General features: G+C 30.8%; 1 protein-coding gene across 2 annotated transcripts in view; it reads right to left on the reverse strand.

Moving 5' to 3' along the window:
• The window catches only part of LOC106459304 (cholinesterase-like), a 68527-nt gene that overhangs the window by 17625 nt on the left and 27639 nt on the right, over positions 1-23263 (reverse strand). For both annotated transcript variants that reach the window (XM_022385956.1, XM_022385960.1), the window contains exons 3-7: positions 18937-19099; positions 16935-17120; positions 13665-13858; positions 7052-7226; positions 3918-4108 (exon numbers count right to left, since the gene is read on the reverse strand). In XM_022385956.1, coding sequence (XP_022241664.1) covers positions 3918-4108; positions 7052-7226; positions 13665-13858; positions 16935-17120; positions 18937-19099 — 909 coding nt within the window. The remainder of the gene's footprint in view (positions 1-3917; positions 4109-7051; positions 7227-13664; positions 13859-16934; positions 17121-18936; positions 19100-23263) is intronic.

The following is a 23263-nucleotide window of genomic DNA, read 5'->3' on the forward strand; positions in this document are numbered from 1 at the left end:
AACAAACATGTCTGGTTTTGTGGCGGTCACTGCGGGAAAAATTCCTCAAACACGAATCAAGGTTTCACGTTTGTGTCTCTCGCATTCAGGCAAAGTTTCCAACATTTCTTCTGTGCATTGAAAAAGTGAGCCAAAAAGAGGAGTAGAGCAAGGAAGACATTGATCATTGTGGAGTTGGGACAGAAGGAAGCCCAAGAAGTAGAGCAATGAAGTGTCATTATGATATACCAGCAAAAGAGATAGAAAGCCACATACTAGAATTATGAGCATATCAAAAAAGAAATGAAGGAAGTACCTGTTCCTCATCAGTGAGAAAAGAATCAGATGAGAAGGTAGGTGGAAAAACTGGTCCAAATCATCCACAGGCAAGATAGGTTCCACAGAAGACAAGGAAACAGACTGATGAAGGGCCTGAAGTGGAGAAGTAGGGAGAAGGCAACCAACCATTTGATGCACTATAGCAGTAACATTATGAACAGATAATGTGCTTCCAACTACCATTTATACAGGTGTACAAGATTGCTCAAGAGGAACATCTGGTCCTCAAAATGTAGAATCAACATGTATTTGAAAATTCACAATAAATTGGCAATCCATGAGCAAATTTGTTAGTATTATTATATTTATATTAGTAGAAAGAAAGAAATGAAATTGCAATTGGATGGATGTAACAAAAATGTAATAATGAGGACAAAGGTAACATAACATTAAATAAAGAAAGACAGTCAATCAGAGTGACAGGGAACTTAAAAGGTGCAGGAAATATCATGTCTGAACACAAGCAGTCCCAAGGAAAGTATGAGACTATGATCATGTGCTAGTGCTCTCGGGGATTACTGTGCATGGAGGTTGTATGAAGTTTGTGTCACTTTCCTGTTGGCAGAGGGCTACAGCATTATGACAATTACATCATGGTTTGGTGTAATACATGTTGAAACATGAAGGTGTAGGAGTTTGTTCAAGGCTTGTGGATTGCACAAGAAATTTTACATCAGTTGCACATGAGGTAATAGCTCTTAGTGGTGCAGCTAGGTAAGTAATGTTTCTGAAATGTCTCTATTTCAAAGACCATTAAGCCAAACAGTTACTGTAGTATAAACTATTTTGATTTGATACTCCTGATAAAACAGTTTTTCAAAAATAAGTATTATTTACCATGACAAACTTTTAAGTTCATATATTATATATATTGCATTGTGTTATATGAATGTTGTTCATCTAATGGATTTTATTAAGGGACATTTTCATATATTTGTATTTGCTTTCTATTTGAGTCTAAAACATGTTTGATAAGGACTGCAAATTGTGTTTAATCTGAAAATAAATAATTAAAATTATTCTTAATCTTTCATTACATGAACACTGTTTATTTACATGATGCAGGACTCAAAACAATTAGTCTGGAACAAGAATTAAGACTCTGCTAACAACCAGTTCTAGCTTCAGGAGCTAGAAAGCTAACTTGTCTGTTTTCTTTCCTTGAAAGCAAGCTAGTTAACTTATCCTATACAAAATATGTTAGAAGTGATACTTAATAAAAATCATCAAGCGGAAAAACTATTCAGCTCTCAGTAAATTTCCTAGTTTATCAACCCAGAAGATTACATGTCCATCCTTTAAGAATGCTAGATTTAAATGTAATGAAATCAATCACATTAGCTTTGGCTAAGGAGTAAAATCAAATTTACCTAGTGGTTCTATATCAACTAATTGCTTTAGTCTATAACTTTGGACTCACTGCTAACACATAACTGAAAGAAGAAAAGTTTTTCAATACTGAAAATTTCCGACTTTTCCAATACATGTGCAATCATTATCAGTAGTAGGTTTGTGGAATTAAACAAAAAGCACCAAATGAATAAATTCCTTTTTTGTTTATTTTTTTAGAAACTTTTTCCATGCTGGTTATTTTTGGCCAAATCTGTCACTACAGATTTACATACCCAATACATAACTCCCATCAAGTAACTGTACAACAATATTATATATAACGATTGTGTAACTACTGTGAGATATAAAAATAAATATGAAGCCCAACCTATTATTCGAATCACCACTTGCCATTGAATATACCTGTTTCAAGGAATTCCACCCTTCATCAGTAACTCTGGACAAGGACAAAGAACAAGACTAGGCTTCATACAGTGGTGGATTGTATATTATACATTATAAATAACAGTTCACTGTGGTGAATAAAAACTACATAAAAGACCATTTGGTTAGACTATTCACATAGAAACCATCAAAACAAAAGTGTTTAAAGCTCTAAAAAAGCTTAATGATTAATAACTTTTTAAAAGAAGTACAACATCATGTCATCTAATACTTAGCAATAATGTAATTAACATTATATAAAAACCTTTTTGCATCTAAAATTATACATGACTATAAAAATAGCATTTACCACTTTAAACATTAAACTTTAAATAGTCAATACAGAGATACTAGTTCATTAAGCTATTTAAATCTAGTCTTTCCATAATTAAGATAATCTATATTTACTTATGCTGTTAACTAATGCAAGTTCCTATAGTATAAAAATACAAAACTCTCATTTAAAATATAGTCCCATAATTTAGTTTAACAGTCTAATCTCATGGTACATTCTTAAACATATTAATAATGAAGTTAATCTTAAGTACAAGAATCATACTAACTATAATAAAAATTGTTATAATATTAATGTCGTTATAAATTTTTTATCATTTCAACATCTACCTTACTTATATGTCACTACAATAAACAGAATAGGAATATTATTACAATAAACTTCTTTAGCTAACTCATTAATTACAAAACTAGATATATAAGTTAATAGATACATTTACATATATATATGTATATGTATTATTATATTTCCTAATACTAAAAGAAGGATACATTCATATTAAATGATTAACAAATACAGGTTTTATCATATATACTTGTAGCTCTACAGCAATAAAAGAACATACAATTTTGAATTATAATCAAACATTGAAATATTTTTTATATTATTCATTATTAGTCCATAAATTTAAAATTATATGTCTTTACAGATTGACATCATATTTTTAGCATTTTGACATCTGTTTGCAATGTTTTTAGAAACACAATTCTTTTTAAATCTTGAAAATATACATTTTTCTCTAGAGATAAAATGAGCTTACCATCTGATTGAAAGAGTTCACATACACATCACAATTTTATAACAATAACAAATAATTGAATTAAAATATTCATATTATCTTGTCTTTATGAAGAAATGAGGCATAATTATGTTGCTTATTTAATGTTTAAGATAAAATGATCTATTGTTTCCTGTAGTTTTTTAAGTACGTTGTTATTTGTAACCTCTCATCAAACTATTTGTTCCTCTTGGGCCACTAAGAACCAATTAAACAATTAAAAAATAATAATTAGCCAATTCTGTCTAGAGTTGGCAAATTATCAATATGTTGTTGACTTTACTGAATAATCACAGTATTGAAAAGATGAGTTAAACCAATGACAAATATAGGAAAGCTTGATAAGCAGTTGTGAACTGTTTCTCAGGAACAGAGCCAGATAGAGCTACATGTTTTCTAAATGTTCATTGACACAGATTTTTTTCTAATTCATTTGATGTACAATAATCTAGAATTTTCTCTTATATCAAACAACAAATTTAATTAAATTGCTAGCATATCATACTATTTTTAAAATTATTTTGAACATCCTTTGATTTATCAGTTTAATTAAGTAATAAATATAGAATGTTTATAAAAATCGTAAAATAAAATTTAGTATAATAAGTTTGTTGCAAAAAATTACACAAAACAATTTAAAAATTTTAAACATTCAATTATCAATGTAAATCTTATTGAAAACTCTAATACTATGTGGATAAGATCTAAGTCACATCAAAAGAACTATGGAGGAGTAGCATAAAGACTTACATCAATATATCTCTCACGAAGGAGAGTGTTATTTTCGGGATCCATCCATGGAGTATACATGAAAGAGAGAGCATTATAGACAGCTTCTGGATTAAGTGTATAATTAAACATCTTTCCATATTCTTGAATCCTTTCTTGAAACACCTTCTGTGTTATTTCATAGTTACGATGTATTAAATCTTTGTCATTGACTAGAAGAAAAGAGAAACAAGTTTATAAAAAAATACATTTTAATACACAGTCTGTTTTATTCATAACATTATACATTTATAGAGGTGTTTGTTTTTGTAAGATTTTAGAATTCCTTTTTTTCATATTGATGTCTATATGGAATTAGTTTTTGATTATTGTTACTATAAGTCAGAATACAATTAAAATCTTCAGTATAATCTTCAAAACATTTTTCTCCAAAAGAGATAATAAATATACTCCATGGTAAAGCATCATATTTATTTTTTCAACATTTGCAAGGACTTAAATAGTTAAGTGTCTCACAAATAACCACTTAAGCTCTACAAGCTCTTTTTATAAAACAATGTGCAGAACAGTTAATAAAAATTTTAAGGTACAGGAAGTTTAAATTTAGAATAAAAAAGTGTATCATCTGACTACTTACAGCTGCAAAAGGCAATACATGTATAACATGCAACAATTTTAAAGATTCAGCTTTTACATACAGTTTATTTTAAAATTTTATAAAAAAAGTGACTTTTAGGTTATATTATAGGAAATTTAAATGTCAAACAAAACAATTAATCCTCTTTTCCAGCTGGCTGAGCTAATTTTTACTGTAATTTTAACATTTATCTTACAACACTATTACACATTTTACATAGCCATATGAATGTTAAATGTTTAAACAACTAAAAATTACAAAATGTTTTACCTACAAACATAACTACTGATCTGAACTGTACCTTATTACAATACTAATGAACTTTTATTCTTGTTAGACAATTAAGAAAATGTTTTCCTGATAAGATAAATGTAAACTTTTACTTATCAATGTATCTCCTTTTGAACATTAAACTAATTACATAAGTCTGAGCTATAACCTTGGTCTTCTAACCAAAATAATAGTACTGTGATAACTAAGCCTGATAAAGAAGTGATGCAGTGTAGTTTTGTATATTAAAATAACAGAAACTATTCTAAAAGGCATAACATATTTAATACAAAGTCAGTTTTCTTCATAACATTATATATTTATAGAAGTGTTTGTTTTTGTAAGTTTTTAGAATTCCTTTTTTTTTCATATTGATATCTATATGGAATTAGTTTTTGGTTATTGTTACTATAAGTCAAAATACAATTATGATCTTAAGTGTATTCTTCAAAACATTTTTCTCCAAAAGAAATAATAAATATACTCCATGGTAAAGTATCATATTTACTTTTTTAACAAACAAAATAAATTGAGATGGTATTTACTGAACATAAATATTCATGAAAGCAATAGTGTAAGACCATCTCCTTTTCCTCTAGGTATTTTTTATGATGTTCTTATACTGCTCAGTGCTGGTACTACATTTGTCAAGTTTGTTTTCTAATATTAAGCATTTACAAATTAGAAATAGATTTGAATTTTCAAACGAAATACAGTTTTGATGAGTCTTATATGAGTCTTTGATGAGTACTGTACCTCTTGAAGACAACATGAATAAAATATCAGTAAGTATATAATAATATGAGGTTTCTTAAATACTTGATTTTGATAATCATGAATTTTGCCACCAGGGAATCCCATTTCCAGCTTAACAATATAAAGTAGAGTGTATAAAGTTAGACCAAGGGGAGCTAAGGTTGTTAACAAATATTAAAATCAACGAATAACGGACTGTACACCCATCAAGTCTCTTTGTTATCATGTTATTTTACCTTTTTTTTGTGTTTGTGTTTTGTTTCTAAAATATCTTAACAGTAAAATATTACCATCAATCATATAATAGAACATCAACATGATCATCAGATGGTATTTGTAGACACATCAGAACATAAACTTTTAATATGATGATTTCCAAAAAAAAAGATCTAAATTTAACATTATACAACAAAAACCTTACAGCCAATCTGTATCATTCAAATATTTCCTTCAACTCTTAAATTTACTGCTTCAACCTTACCTTAAGGCAATCCATTCTAAAGGCCAACTACATTATTAGAAAAATAAAAATGTTTTAACTGAAGATGAAACCTATCCTGATTATGTTTGTAAAACCTTCTATGTATTAGAAAAATGAAAATTCACTCAGGAAAATACTGAAAAGTAAAGAAATAATTTGTTATAATTGTCTTTGTTTTCATCAAGAACAGGAAGTCACAAAAGAAACACGTATAAATCTATAAGGTTTTGATTATTACAAGAAGGTAATAAATTAAAACAAATATGACAGATTGTTTGAAAAACATTAAGTGAAAGTTAAAGAAGAGAAATAATACTAAAAAATAAAATGATTAATCAAAATGATAAAAACAGTAAACAAAGTATTCAGACCCTAACTTTCTGACTTTGAAACCTTACCTGCATGTACAGAGAGCAATACCCATATTCCATGCTTATAAAGTAATAATATGAACTTTAACATAATAAATTAGACAATAACTAGGTTTTAGAAAAAGATGGCTTGCCTAGTGGTGTTACCAATAGCAACATAAATGATCTTAATGCAAAGAACATTCCTAAACAGCTGAAAAGAAATATTCCAAAATTTTCATAATATATAATGTCATCTTATACCAGTAAACAAGCTCTGGAAATGGAAATCAATTCTGTAACTTGACTTACAAAAACCTGAATGTAGGTAGCAACTTTATTTTTCAGACTTAAGGAGATAATCCTGTTGTTTATCACACTACTTTTGTTCTTCCACAAGATGAGTACAGGAATATAGACAGAACATTTGAAGGTAACAGAAAAATACAGTGCATTATAACATAGCATAAGTGAGTGTATCATAATTGTCCATTAAGATATTAGCTAGAGCTAGTGACACATGCAGTATCCATAGTCTTCTGATTAAGAGATTGGGGCTGCAGCTCAATCAAACAAGTCATATAGTCATTTTACGGTTTTCCTTAATTATAAAAATAATACTTTTTTTAATTGTTAAAAGAATACATATGAATAGCATTACCCAAAAAAGCTGATGCTTCATCTCTTGTTACACCCCCCATGTAACTAAAGTCAGCAGGGAATTTGAAATTATCATCCTGTAGTAGAAGCTCTGGTGGGTCAGGAAGGAACCACTGGTCATAATTCCTAGTGTACCTATCAATAACAGGCCCCCAAGATAAACGGCCAACCTTTGGCTGCAAGAAAGTAACCATATGTAATAAAGAATAGTAGCTACAAAACACACACACACATATATATATATAAAACAAGTTATTTACATGTAACTATTGTTCAATCCAAATGATTTATTTTACAGACTTTAAAAATTTGTTTTACAAATAAAAACTGTTTCTGCTTCAGTTCAGTCAGTATTAATGAAATATTAAAAAAGGAACAAGCTTATAGTTTCAAGAAAAAAGGTAAGCTAAGTATTTCTTATACATCAGGTATGCTATCCATGGTAACCTGATAACTGCCCCTGTAGGAAAATTGCCCCTAGGACAACTGCCCCCTGCAGCCATATCTTATTATATTAATAAAACTAACTAAAATAGGAAAAAAATGCATATTTCTTGCATTTCATAGAAGAATGAATTATATAAAACTGTTTAAGAAGGATAAAAGAACACAGGTTTCATGTTAAATTTTGTTTATTTTAATAAAATAAATATGTTGAACTATGCAAAGCTATATAATGTAAGAACACTAGAGCTTTAAGTTATGAGTTATTTCTCTCAAAACGTCCAACAAATTGCAGTTTTGAAAATCTTCTACAATGTTTTATTATCCTGGCAGTTGATTCTTGTCATTCAAACCTCATGTAATGCACAGTAAAGGATAGCTGGAGTAAGGGGATTAAACAGTTTTACGTAATTACTTTTTCTATAAAATATAAGAGATATGGGTTATTTTTCCATTTTATCAGTTATATTAATATAAGAAGATATGACTGTGTGGGGCAGTTATCCAGGGGGCAATTTTCCTATGAGAGCAGTTGTCCAGGAACCTTTGTCCTACAACCACTTTCCATGTACTCAGCTTTAGTACCAGGAGTAGAGCTGATGTTTAAATTATTTTACTTCCTTACAATAATGTTTCATTTGATAAAATTAGAAAATATAACCATTCACATCATTATCCTTTTAAAATTACAACTTTAGAAATAAAGATGATAAATTGAAAAACATCAATCTTTATCAATTTCAGTAAGAATACTATTTTGTTCATAATAAACCAAATAGAGTTAATGGTCATATTTAACCAAAAATCATTCCACTGCTAAAGCAAAAAAAACAAACAAAAGGCAATCAAGGAGAATTTGTTATGGGATACAAACATACATGCCCTATTATAGCTAATATATATAAATCAGTATGAAAAGTATTGTACAAAATATTATAAGGGTTATATTGATAACACTTTTTTTTACTTTTCAGTCACAAGAATGTATCTGTAGTTTTAAATACTAAAAATTCAAATACTAAGTATATATTACAGAGGTTGAGTACATTATATTAAAATGACTTTGGAGATTCACCATGTCATTACAGTATATATCACCACATCCAGTCACATTCTATCTGACAACCATACATCTTGACAATAGCCCTGCAGCATAGTTCCGATCACAAAAGACTCTATCATACAGCTGTCATGTCTAAAGTATAACACATCTCACTGCAAGTTTTCTTTAATCATCCTAGTGTACAAGGTTGAGAGTTTCCCAGCACCCAGTTTAACAGTATAATAAAACAGAAATACACAGGTGCTGCATCTAGCTGCTTGGATGATATGTTTTCATAAGGAATAACATGAATACCTGTTTCATTCTCCAGCTGCTTGAGGTATATGATGATTGAATGGGATGGATATGCCCTGGAAACAACTTTTGTATATATGACTTGTATCACATTTCCAGGCAGAGATCCTTCATTATTCTGTTGTGTACTGTTGCTTCAGACAAGTAGTGTAGCAATGTATGTGCATCGTATGCCTGTGTATACAATAATTTCAAAAAGGGGTAGCCCAGAAAACAATTATAAGGAATTTTATATGTGAGTACTTTGTGTTTTGAAAATGTTAGGGTGAATTTATTGCATAAAACTGCTTTTCTATAAATAATATAGTACAATATCCTCTTATGAATTCTATTATTATACACATCACATAACATGTTATTAGCTAGCTTTTGTCTCCATCTTCCCTTTATCTTGAGAATTAGATAACAAACAATACTTTTAAGTTCAGTTTGGGAGTGGAGACATTTTGCAAGTACCTAAAAACTACAAAATTCTGCCTCTGGTCCTTGTCTTGAACATACTTTGCTCATCATGGCTAGGTCATAAATTGTTGCAGGTCTCTTTCTGGATGGTCCCGGTTCCCATGTTCTTTTCCATTAAGTACAAGAGCTATGCCATCTTGGAAATTCTAAGTCTCTGATCTAAACATATTTTATGATCTAAATGTAAGGATATTTTACATGGAAAGAACTGTTACATACCTCCCACAAGTGATAAATGTTCAATCACACCACCTATGAAACATTAAACAATGTCAAAATATAGTTCTGGTACAATCTGTTCCACCACAACTTTAATGTATTGACTGTAGTTGTCATGTGATTGGTGATTCATATATTGAAAATCATTTTAATATAATTTACTCAAACCTTTATAAAACAAGACCATTTCAAAACACAAACATGTTAGAAATTCGAAACTATTTTGCAATAAGATAAATTCAGTGTTATTTTTCTCCTTAACATATTCATGAATATTTGAGCAAAGCCGAGACCTCGCAATTTAAACATTTTTCACTCTAAAAAAGCTAATGGTTGAAATCATGCCACACAAACATCAAGAAAATGTTGACTAGTGTTTTAAGATGATGATGATGTAAATGTGTTTTAAAACATATTTTGAGGCAGATGTTAGCACTGCCTATGTATGGATGGCTTGGATTGTTCCCTCGAAATGGTACTTTAAATATCAACTCAATAGGTCATCAGAGTTTTATAATACTATACAGTGTTTCCTTTTATAAAAATATCTGTATAATGGCTGAGTCACAAGTTCTGTGAATGTCTGTAAATACCATAAATAGCAAAAAGTTTGAATTTCTTGTTCTTTCTTCTGCTTTTTTTAATTACATGATAACCAAAAAATCAAAACAATGGTGTCAACCAATTTACTGAGGGGATATAGTTTCAAATGGAGTATCCGCTTTTATAAGTATTATTAATAACTAGAAGTAATTTTTAAAAAATCATAATTCTAGTGTAAACAATATTATCATTACCCCATGAAATTAGCTTTCTTACAGAAACTTGGTGTTCTTTTAAAAAGCACAAGTACAAGTTGAAACAGAAATTACCAGTGAATAATAGATAAACAATAAATATTACAGTTGGAATCTCATTGTATTTAGAACTTGGTTATAAATACAACCTTCCTATGTCTATTGAGAAGTGCATTAAAACAAAACAAACAAGTAAAGGAAAAACATTTAAAAAAAAGGAAGTAAATGTAGGGATGGGATTAGATATACACAACTGTTTCATTTGCATTAAATACATGAGATATGATTTAGATGGTTATAAAGTGTGAGTATTAAATTTAGTATTTTAGAAGTGATAATTTATTGCAGGTTTGCCTACTTAACTGTTTATGAATCATTTGTTGTGTAGTTCAGTTTTTGTGAATTGATGTTACATTACTCAAACCTTCTAAGTTTTTCTCGTTGCTTTAAGTGAGTACTGTTACATCATAACCTTTCATAGTTTGTAGAAAGTTCTTGGCCTCAGTTGGGTAATATATATATATAGGTGACCAAGTAAGAAAATAAGTTAGTGAAAGTGAAGTTAGGCTGCATGTCAGTTTAGCCATAACATGCGATTTCTAAAGTGAGTTTCACAGTTTGTATTGTAACAACAGAGACAGAAGAGAATAATTTGTTTTGTCAAAGGGTATTCTAAAGTAAATGAACCTGCTTGTATGGACTTTGAAAAAAGAGACAATTATTTAAAACTGTGGATACAACTGTGATAACCAATATAGTAACGAATTTTTGTACATACTCTTGACTTGTTTTGAATATATTATTTTAAAACAAGTGGATTGTGTGCTATCCATTTCATATTGAAATTTATCACCAACAAGTCACAGACACTTACTGTAAAGAATATGGCCTATATAAAACCTGACATTGGAAATATAGTCTGCACCAACAGATGGATAATATCAATCCTTCAAAAACAATGCAAAGAAGATAGTATGGATGGCATTTGCATCATCCCTACATAATAGTATAGGCAAGAATTAACATATAGCAATATATATAATTATTAAATCACAATGTGTATAATATATCCTATTTGTGTCTGTTGATGTTCTATTATACTGTGTGCCTATGCTGTTATGTAGGGATGATGCAAATGTCATCCCTGCTATCTTATTTGCATAGTTTTTGAAGGATTTACGTCAGCCATCTTTACATTTACTTCCTTTTTTTTTTTCAGAAGTTTTTTCTTTACTTGTCATTTTTTGTTTCAAGGGTGTAGCTTCCAAAGATAAAGAACTAAAATATATTTTTAAGTCCAAAGAAATATACAGGATCCACTATCAGGTATCTAGCCTAATACACTATACACTACCAAAAAACATAGAATCAGTTTGTTTGCTTTTTCAAACTCTAGCTAGATATGTCACAATTAGTTATTTGATGATGTGAGTTACACTCCAGATATGACTTTTATGCAAAACAAGTGTCAAGTGAACCAGTTATGTGATTTGATAAGCAAATGTATAATACTGAGGTTCATATCCACAAATGTGCATTTGAGAACTTGCAGTCTCAGATACTAATGCAAATCTACATTAATGTTGCACACTTGAAGAGAATGAACCAATTAGCTGCTAGAATAATAGGACTCACACTTCGAGAAAACTGTTTGGAGGCAGATCATGTGCTGCAAGAGCATCTGATTCATGCTCAATTGACTTTGGCCCTGGTGAGCATGCTGGTTTGCTCAATGCCCTCTTCTTCCAGGAAGTTGCTGACCAGATGATGACAGTGATGGTGTGCATTATCATCCATTACAATAAAGTTCTGAACAACTGCACTTACACATGCATACATGTATCCATATCTGACTGCAGTGTGAAGTACAATTCAAATGTGAACAAGACATTTACCTATGTCATTTGAATAATCCACATGTTCTTCACATTATTGAAATAAGGCTATTTTCTAGTGAAAGGTTAGAGGAATGCACATGATTGGTCATCTAGTATAAAGGCCAACCTTATGAATTCTGTTTCTATCCATATGCATGATGAGTTGTCATCCAGTTGCTGTTCTGAACTGCTAATTCAATTATGAAGCTATATCACACTTGTTGCACCTAGCCTATGATGCCAAATAGTTGTTGTATTGTAAGATTGCAGACAGATTGCTGTCCAGGTTGTGGGAGTCTCAAAGCAGGTACATAATCTGCTAATAACACTTTGTGAAATTTGTAGTGACTGTGAAACAACTTGTTGTGTTTGACCATCTTCTAGCCAAATTACTGATCTCTATATCATGAAGATGCCCAAATGTTTAAGTTGAGGCTCTGACATGTTTTACTACTAAGGTGGATTCCTTTACACATCTTACTGTTACTAAGACTGTTGAGAACACACTGTGTTTCCTTCATACTACATCACATGACTGATAACTTCATACATATTTGTCTAAAAAAATGAAATGAACTGAGGAATACAATTGACATTATTTAGTAAAATCTAATTATTTTTTAATTATTATGAGAAGTGTATTTGGCATTGTTTAATAATTTTGATAAATTTGCCTTAATGATTTGTTTGTTTGAAGTTAAGCACAAAGCTACACAATGGGCTATCTGTGCTCTGCCCACCACGGGTATCAAAACCTGGTTTCTAGCATTGTAAGTCCACAGACATACCACTGTTCCACTGGAGGGCTGCTTTAATGAAGAAATAAATATTAAAATTTCAAGGATACAGCTCAATTTGCACAGCCAGGTGAATAACTGCTCGAACAGTAATATCATGTTATCCAATTTATGATAAACCTATTTTACACTTACACTGAAAGTCAATATCTAATTTCACCTTGTACATAAGGCTTTGAGGTATTTTTTTAAGGTATCTTTTACACCCAGCCATTGGTGTAGTTCCCAAAGTGGCTAGAGTTGAAGTTGCAATTATTTTCAAACACTAATAATTCACTAATTCAAACATTATTCAAGTACTGCTGTCTTCCATGTTAAAGTGCACTCTTTAAATCTTTGCAAAATTATCATTTTATTTCATGGAAGTATTTGACAAGTTTCGTTAGACTTTAATTCTTTGATTTTCCTGATATTTGTGTTTTTTCACATCAAGCATAACAGAAATTACATATTTCCTGAAACTTTTCATGTAAGTATGCCCCTTAGGATCTGTTGAAAACTGAAGGGTAAATAAACAATTATAAAAATTATATACATATAAGACTCAAATATTTGGTGTTTTTTGTGCACAGAAATCAAAACAAATAAATGGGCATTGGTTTGTAGATACTTGAATTTAATTTCAAATCTTGGCTAAAAGAGTATTTATAGAATAGCAAACCTTGATATTTGTGATGGCAAGATCAGGGACACTCCGACTTCGTACACAGTCCACAAGTTTCCAAGAAGATTCTGTGGGGCAGCCAAGTGCTTCACCAAGTATATGTGAATTATTGATCATGTGTAGAGGGTCTAAAATAACAGCCCAGTCAGCAACAGCTGACCCACTTTGTGCTATTACTCTTTTCACCATTGCTAATAAATTAAAAATGATAAGTGATTAGTGCACTGACGTTTTTAAGTTAGGCCAGTTGTGTCCTGGCTTTTAAACTTTTCAACCTAATAAAATATAAAAGGTCCATGTGAAACAACAACAAAAATATTGAGATATTTAAATCTCAGATAGGCTGTATGCTACAAAAAATCTAACAATTCAAGTTAAAAACCACAAACATATTGTGTGCTGAAGTTATCTGAAAATTATAAACCTCAAATAGATCACACATACATAAGATCACTGAATAAAAAATGGAAGTAGCAAAATTAAAAGAAGATACATATTTGGAGAGAGTAGACCTGAGAAGAGAAGAGGGGAAAAGTGTAAATAAGAAATGGAATGAGAAGAAAGCAATACAGATGGAAGCAGCAACTAAAGTTTTTGTTGTCACAAAAGGAGGAAAGCCTCAAGAGAGATAGACATGATGGTAGTGGAATGAAGAAGTGCAAGAAGCAATAAAATAAAAGAGAGGGGCATTTATTGAAATGACAAATAATGAAGATGAATATCCAAGAACTAGATATGGAGAATGCAAGAAGAAAGCAAAGAAAGTCGTTATCAAAGCAAAAAGCACAGCCTGGAGAGATTGTCATGAAAATCTGGGAACATCGAAAGGAGAACAAGGAATATATATAGAATAGCAAAATCAAGAAAACAAACTAAAGTAGATGTTGGAGAAATAAATATCATAAAGAACAAACAGGGTTATATTCAAGTTGATGAAAAGAATATTAAGAAAAGATGGAAAAGAATGAGGAATGAAGAAAATGAGAGAGGGGTTTTGGAAGAAGTGACAGTTGTGGAAGCTCCAGTGAAAGAAGTCAAAAAGTTGGAAGTGAAGAGAGCCATTGACAAAATTAAACTTGGGAAAGCAAGTGGTCCATCAGGAGTAGTGACGAAAATGTTAAAGGCTTTGGAATAAGAGGGCATTGAATGCGTAGGGCAGCTTCTGCAGGAAATTTGGGAAGAAAATACCTTCAGATTGGCAGAAAAGCATACTGGCCCCTATATACAAATAATAAAGTTACTTGCTCAACTGTGAAAATTATAGAGGAATTAATCTAACTGAATATTATTACGACAGCGGAGATAACGTGATGCTAGATAGACGTCATATTCTCGAAGGTTCCTGAATGCTCGAGCGTTTACTAGATTTCAGTATTCTTTTATATATAAGATGTGACGGCAACAATGTAATGTGTAATTGACAGTTGAGTCGAGCACGTGAGACGTTCGTTGTGAATTATAGCGTTTGTTATAGTGCGACTGGAAATTAAGTGTATCACGAAGTTGTATTCAGAAAGAATAAACCAGTTTTATTTAAGAAAGGACTGGTAAAGTTTCTTCGGAAAGAATTTTTACGGAAAATTAACTAACGAATGGAGGCGTAACAATATATTTTAAAAGTGTTTGAAATGGTAGTAGAATATTGGTTAAGAGAATATGCAAATATTGATGAAATGTTGTGTGTTTTTATGCTTGGGAAGGGAACAGTGAATGCTATATCCATAGCCAAGCAACTGCAGGAAAAGTGTTTAGAGGGGAAGAAGAAGCTCTATTTGTGCTTAGTGGGTTTGGAAAAAGAATATGATAGGTATTGTAAGAAAATATTTACTGGCATCCCAGGAAGAAGGGTATTCTAGAGTTGGTGAGGACAGTGAAAACAATGTATGTTGGAGCAAAGACAGCAGTAAGAATATGACAATGAAGAACCAAAGAGTTCAAAGTAAAAGTAAGTCAACATCAAGTATCAGCACTCTATCCTGTTTTTGATAGAGATAGATGCTTTTAGTGAAGAGGCATGGAAAGGAATGCTTGAAACCTCTTGTTTGTGGGTGATTTGGTTATAACAGCTGAGACAGAGGAAGGGTTGCAGAATAGGTACAGGAAAATCTAGAAAGAGGTGGGTTAAAAGTAAATACTGGAAAAATGGAGGGTAAGCAGTAGAGGGTGAAGAGAAGAGTTGCTGATAAAAGGTAGTAACAACTTTGATATGAAACAGTCAAATAAATTTATTTATCTAGGCTCTAAAATTAGTGCGGAAGGAGGCTGCAAAGTGAAAGTAAAGGACAGTGTAAGAGCCTTGATAGAATAAATGGAGGGAAGTCTCAGGGGTGATTCTTGACAAAAAATACTGCTGAAGCCTAAGAGCAAAAATTTTCAAATCAGCAGTTAGGCCAGTTCTGCTTTGTGAAGCAGAAACTTGGGCCATAAGAAATAAAGAGGAGGGTATTTTAGAAAAATCTGAGATGAGAATGTTAAGATGGATGTTGGAAGTATCATTGATAGATAAAATACTGAGTGATGACATTAGGAAAAGAGTTGGGATTTATAAGATCACAGAAAAAAGCAAGAGAAACAAGACTTAGATAGTTTGGACATGTGATAAGAAGTGAAGAAGAATTTGCAGTGAGATGACCACTGCAAATGCCAAATATGCTGAAATAATGTGTATTAGTTCATTATGGTTGCATGTCATGTATGGTCAAGCATATCAGAGAACTGTGAGTTGTTTTAGTATCATCGGTTCATCTAATATTTCTGAATATCATGAAACAGTCTGCGTATTACTCAAACAAACATTTTTCATCACACAGCTTGTTAGAGTACTCAAAGTTAGTTGTCAGTCATACCAAGGTATGAATGTCATATCAAACGATAAAAGTACAGTACAGTACTGTAGCTAATACCATTTCACAAAATTATTTTTAATTGATGAGGCATATATGTTGAACCTCACATATACATGAAAAAGTTGTTGCATTAACCTAGTTTCATTTTGTAGCATAGCAGCCAACCTTAGAATCTTAGGGGAAATTTTCAAATTCGTTTTTCACATGCATTGAAATCATTTGGCATCTATAAATCTACAGGTCACAGTGTACAACGTCAAAGCTCTAGGTGTATCAGTTGCCATAATGAACTCGCCTCTACAGGTCACAGTGAAAACGTCAAAGCTCTAAGTGTATCAGTAGCCATAATGAACTCACCTCTACAGGTCACAGTGAACAACGTCAAAGCTCTAAGTGTATCAGTAGCCATAATGAAACTCACCTCTTGTCCGTGGAGATATTGCATGGAGTCCTGCACTTGCTGCTCCTGCTCCAGGGCCAAAGAGAGTAATTCTGTTCTTGTCACCATTAAAGTGTGTTATAAAGTCATACACCCACTGAATTGCTAGAACCTGATCCAACATTCCATAGTTTCCAGCTGAAGCATTACCTGCTGTTGCTAAGAAGCCTGAAATAGATTAAGCAACATAATCTATTCAACAAATCATTTACCACCAAGAAGCTTATAAAATATTCTACAGCTTCTAATTGAAATACTTTATGTGATTTTGCTACAAAACTTCCAAAATGTGATAAGTGAGTCATTTTCGAATTATAATCTAATCCAAAAATTCCAAAGTAATGAGATGAGGCAATTTTACATATTGCTAAAAATTTGAGAAAATGAAATGTGAGATAAGCAGGCTTAAAAAAAAACATCCCAGAGTTACTAACTGAATCATTTTCTATAGTTGATAAGATAATTTGAAAAGATAAAAATTTAGAATATAGTTATTTCCTACAAAGGAGGGAAAAGATTGCTGTCTTTGGTGCTGTGTTAAACAATAAATCCCAAACACATTGACATCAGAGGTGGAAATGTATGTATTACAATGTGTCATGAGAAAATATTATACATGATCTATGAATATAAAATTGTGAAAAATTTTATCAAGACTCCATCATAAACTTTCAACTTATTGTTATACTCATTTGATATCTTAAAAATTAACTGGCTGAATTTTTTTCTTTTTTTAGTTTGCAATCCATCATATTTCTATAATTAGTACTTTTTAATGTAATCTGAAATGAAAGTACCAGTGAATTTTGACTTCAACCAGTAAGAGCCTGATTAATGAATAATCAAATTACTTGTAGCAGAATAGAAAACTGACACGCATATACAATGAATTACAAAAATTTGAAAATTATATCAGTATTTACTATATGCAAGAAATCAACACTTTTCATTATAGACATGTACATTTCTCCATGGAATTTCAACATCCAGTGTGCAACTATCTATTAAAAACTGATAATTTCTGGCTTAATACTTTGTACTTTTAATATAAATGAACCTTCAAGAATTCTGATGCTGCCATGCTATAAGTGAGAAAGAATCTACATGAGTTACAGCAGTATTCATTCAGAGTTTATATCTATAATAGCTAGAAGAAGGTTTGTAATTTATCTGAAAGTGCTTGTGTATTTACATAAATTTGTAAGAAGCTCTATGTATGTCACATTCAAGAGTAATATTAAATTTTTTTTTGTCTAAAACCAAGAAAAAATACCCTGTAACATTAATAAATATGTTACAACAAAATTTTTTAATTCAAAATTAAAATAAATACATTTTCATGTATAAAAATAATTCACTATTGAAGTAAAATATAATTTTAATTCTCAAACACATTAGACTTTACTAGTGTCAACCTGTATCTAAAAGAACATTTAGGTGCTAAACGTTAATGAAGCATCATTAAATGTTATGAAAAAGAAAGGAATAATATTTTTTACTTAAAGTTTAAATACTCAACAAAAGTACCATTCCTAGTCATCTTATGCTTGTTCTACTAAAATAAATTTATGTTTGGAAATTCTGCTTAAACACTTACAAGAACAGAGCTTTGATCATTTCGTACCTTCCTCCACCATTCAAATACACTACAAATATTGTAAAATCAATAATACTTTATTCAAAATTGATGGTTATGAACAACTTCAACAGAATCAAACAACGTTTTCTAGTTGAATTTCTAACCTGAAAGGTTACAAAGAAGCATTACAAAATTTGTTGAAATTTTTTTAATTAGTGAAAATATTTTATATCTATTCTAAACCTTTAATTTTTGCCAAAATTACAGTGAGTCACTCACAAGACACAAGTAAAAGTTCTTCAGCTTTATTTCTTTTAAAAGCACTTTCTTGAAATTAGAATAAATATCTCATTGCATGTAATATTGTTCAGTATGTAGAACAACTTTTATAACCTACTATCATACCTAGAGGTCCTAGTCGGTAGTTCAGGGTGACAACTACCACTTCTTGTGAAGCTACCAACATATGTGCAGGGAATGTGCTTGCACTACCATGGTCCCAGTCTCCTCCATGAATGTATACCATGACAGGATATTTTTGGTCATAACGTTGAAACTCTGTTTCAACCTGCAGGAAAAGTACAGTAGTACAAATAACAGCACAAATCTAATCTATATGAATAAATTCTGATATAACACCACTCCTGTAAGTAATCTATCTTAGTTTCAAGCGAACATTTACAAAATAAACTATTTTCAACAATTAATTGACACCTTATTTATACCTGCTGCTCTACTTCATAATGTTTATTGCAGCAGTTCTCAATGCTTTTTAGTAACAATTTATAACTTTTTGATTCCTAACCACATGTATATGATATTTTATACACTATCTTATTTCTTCATGAATATGAAATTTCAGAGATGTGAAAAATAATTCATTCATAATCTAGGGTAATTTTGAACTTTTAATTAAACTTGTAATGGATTGTGTTAAGATTCATCAAATCTGTACAAAAATGAAACATTTTTTAAATGTAACTAAATATTATTATTTTAACAACCAATACCCCTACAACTTTCTAAGTTTACTCCATACATAAATATATATTGTTGAAATTACAATAACTATTCCTTAATTTGTAATACTAATAGATAAATATTTATATAAGGGAAGCCTAGAGAGAGAAAACAGAATCTTCCTAAAATAAACAGTTATTATACACAGGTGACTGGTCAAAGTGGAAAGTTATTAACATGATGTTACAGCCTTGACAATTCAGATGATAAAGTTCAGAGGTTCTTGAGTTAAAATCTGGTCATAACTGATTGCTTTTCAGCCTGTTTCATTATATTGACCATCACTGTGGGATATAAGCAGAATGGATCATGTACATACTTAATATAGTTATATCTACTATTGGCTTATAAACAACTTGCATTGAATGCATACTGCAACTTGCATACTGCAATTATTAAACTGAAAAAGTGTTACCATGATAAGTTTTCAGCTTGATTCATTACAATAAATGCAGCTTTTATAATGTTTGATATTTCAAAGTTTAACAACAACAAAAGATTTTAGTCCATACCACATTTTTAACACTGAACGACAGTCTTAGAATTGCCAAAAATGATATATACAGCATATATATATTATATTTTTTATTTGATATTCTTGAAATAACTTTTGCTTTACAAATTTTCAGAAAGTAAATTTGGTTGTAGCTAGTATATTATCAACAGGTGATAACCACTCTCTACGCTACACACATACTAACATACTTATATTAATATCAAGGTGAGGGTTAGCTGCACATTGACAAAAAAGATCATAGAAAATCACTTTGGGTTTATGAGTGCATTATAAAAATAATGGTCAAATCCCACTATTAGATTTTTGTCACCCAAGAGTTGGCAGTAGGTGCTGTATTAGATTTGTGTTACCCAAGAGTTGTCAGTAGGTGCTGTTGACTAGCTGATTTCCTTCTAGTCTATCAGTTAAAAATTATGGATGACTAGCTCAGATAGCTTTGTGAAGCTTTGCACAAATTTCTGAAACAAAAATAGTTATTCAATAATATTTTTTACAATACATTCCCAATACTGAAGTGGTTTCATGAAATATGTCTTTCATCAATAATTTTAATCCATTAGAGGCAGCTTTTAGGTACCAACCTAAAAAGTACAAGTATTTTATATTTCATATCACTTCTCTTTTTCTGTTATTTGACATGTTATGTTTGCAGAATAGTTGTGAAAAGCAGTTATTCAAACGATTTTGATATAATGGGAATAACTAAAACCTGGCTAAATGTAGACAATTTTGATGACAGGAACTTCTTTGAAATACAGCATTATAATTTGTTTAATAGGGATAGAGTGCTAAAAAGAGGGGGAGGAGGAGTGTCTTTATAGGTAAAATGTGAGTTACAGCCTGTTAAGGTTGAGGATATCAAAACTAATAGTAATAAGGATGAATCTACTTGGGTTTCTGTTAGTGATTATAATAAGGTTTCTAGTTAGAATTTGATTACAGATCACAAGATGAAACTGACAAAATTAACAAGAAAATGTACAGTGAGATAAAGAATTCAACTGTTAATAGGGTTATAATTATGGGAGATTTTAATTTCAGACACAGATTTGGAAATGTTAAGAGTCAAATTATGAGAGAGAAAGTTTTTTTAGAAACTATTCAGGATTACTTTTTTCACCAATTGGTTAGAGAACCTATAAGGAATAATGCTATTTTAGATTTATTGTTCATTTATGATAAAGAAATGGTTCATAGGGTGAAGATTGGAGAACAAGACTGGAGAACATCTGGATTCAAGTGATCATTGATTTGATGTTTTGATACATATAGAGATAAGGTATAAAGATTTTGGTTCAAAATTTCAATAAAGCAAATCTTAAAGAGATTATACAAGAACTATCTATTGTGAATTGGGCAATTGAATTAGTTGGAGGTACTGATAAAATGTGGAAAAAATTTTAGAAATAAATTCTTCAATGTTCAAAATAGGCATGCAATAACCATAACAGTGTTACGGAAGAATAAGATATTGGTGTTCTGGTTGATCAGACTCTTAAGCCATGTGCTGTTGCTAGTGGCAGGACAAATAGGATTTCAGGTTGTACCTACAGAAATACTGAATACAAGTCTAAAGAGGTTATAATGTCATTGCATAGGTTATTAGTTAGGCCACGTTTTGAGTACTGTGTTCAGACTTGGACTCCTTGCCTTAGAAAATATATTGTATTTGGGGAAGGTCTAGAAGAGGGCTACTAGGATGATTCCTGGAATGGGAAGGTTGTCATACAAAGTTAAATTAAGATCTCTGAACTTGTTTTCTTTTGAAAAAAAAGAAGAGTTAGAGGGGATCTGATTCAGTTGGTTAAGATTGTTAAGGGAAATTCTTTCTAGTATTGACACCTCATCATTTTTCGTATTTCATGGTGATAATGGTAAGACTAGGTGACATGAATTTAAATTGTTACATGGTAGGAGTCATCTTCAGCTAAGACATCTTTATTTTTCTAATAGGATGGTTGGCTTATGGAACGTGTTCCCTTCATATATAGTAGATGTAGTTAATTTAAGGAAGGTTAAGGGAAAGTGTAATAAATATTTGAAAGATAAAAGCTGGCTTTAAATTTTTTAGTGCTTAACTTAATTTGTTGGATAGGACAACTTAGAAAAACCAAAAAGTCCCTTGTTATCCTTTAATGTTGTTATGTACCACTACTCTGAATAATGTGTATTAAAGAAATTGCAGTAGTGTCTACTTCTTATTGTTAACCAAAGTCCCAGTTATGATTGACAAACACAAATGCATTCAAAAATGTCTTTCCTATCAATGTATGTCATGTGAAAGTTATAAGTTATAAGACAATTGTTCAGCAAACGAAATTACCAGTGAATCGATTAATGTTACGAAAATAATCAACTAATCGAAATTAGTGTTTCCGATTATTACTGTTTTCAATTCTTCCAATTGTCCAGCAAACGAAATTACCAGTGAATCGATTAATGTTACAAAAATAATCAACTAATCGAAATTAGTGTTTCCGTTTATTACTGCTTTTGATTATTCTAACTAGCCATTAACTGAAATTACTATTAATATCACGCAAATAATCTACTAATCGAAATTGGAGTTTGTGATTAGTGTTGTTTTCGATTATTTCAACTACTCAGTAACTAAAATTACGATTAATCTTACGAAATAATTAAAAATCAATATTAGGGTTTACGATTATTCAAACAATTCAGCAATTGAAATATTGCATTTAAGGTTTTCACTATTATTTTCGATTAATTTAAATTTGTTCAGCTTATGTAATTGATTACTTGTTTGTCTATTGATAATCAGAAAGCTACACAATGGGTTATCTGTGCTGTGCCCATCCCGGGTTATGAAACCCAACTTTTAGTGTTATAAGTCTTCAGACTTACAGCTGAGACACTAAGGGCTTTGAATAATTAGTGTCACGACTCAAGAAAGTAATCGAAATTAGAGTTTCCAATTATTACTATTTTTGATTATTCTGACTATACAACTAATCGGAATATCGACATTATGTTTGTGTTATTATTAAAAAACACAAAGCTACACAGTGGACTATATGTGCCCACTGTAGCTAACGAAACTCTAGTTCTGTTTTAGACATTTTATTGTTTGTTTGTTTGTTTTGGAATTTCGCGCAAAGCTACACGAGGGCTATCTGCGCTAGCCGTCCCTAATTTAGCAGTGTAAGACTAGAGGGAAGGCAGCTAGTCATCACC

This window comes from Limulus polyphemus, unplaced genomic scaffold (assembly GCF_000517525.1).
Source record: "Limulus polyphemus unplaced genomic scaffold, Limulus_polyphemus-2.1.2 Scaffold27, whole genome shotgun sequence".
Classification (NCBI taxonomy): Eukaryota; Metazoa; Arthropoda; class Merostomata; order Xiphosura; family Limulidae; genus Limulus; species Limulus polyphemus.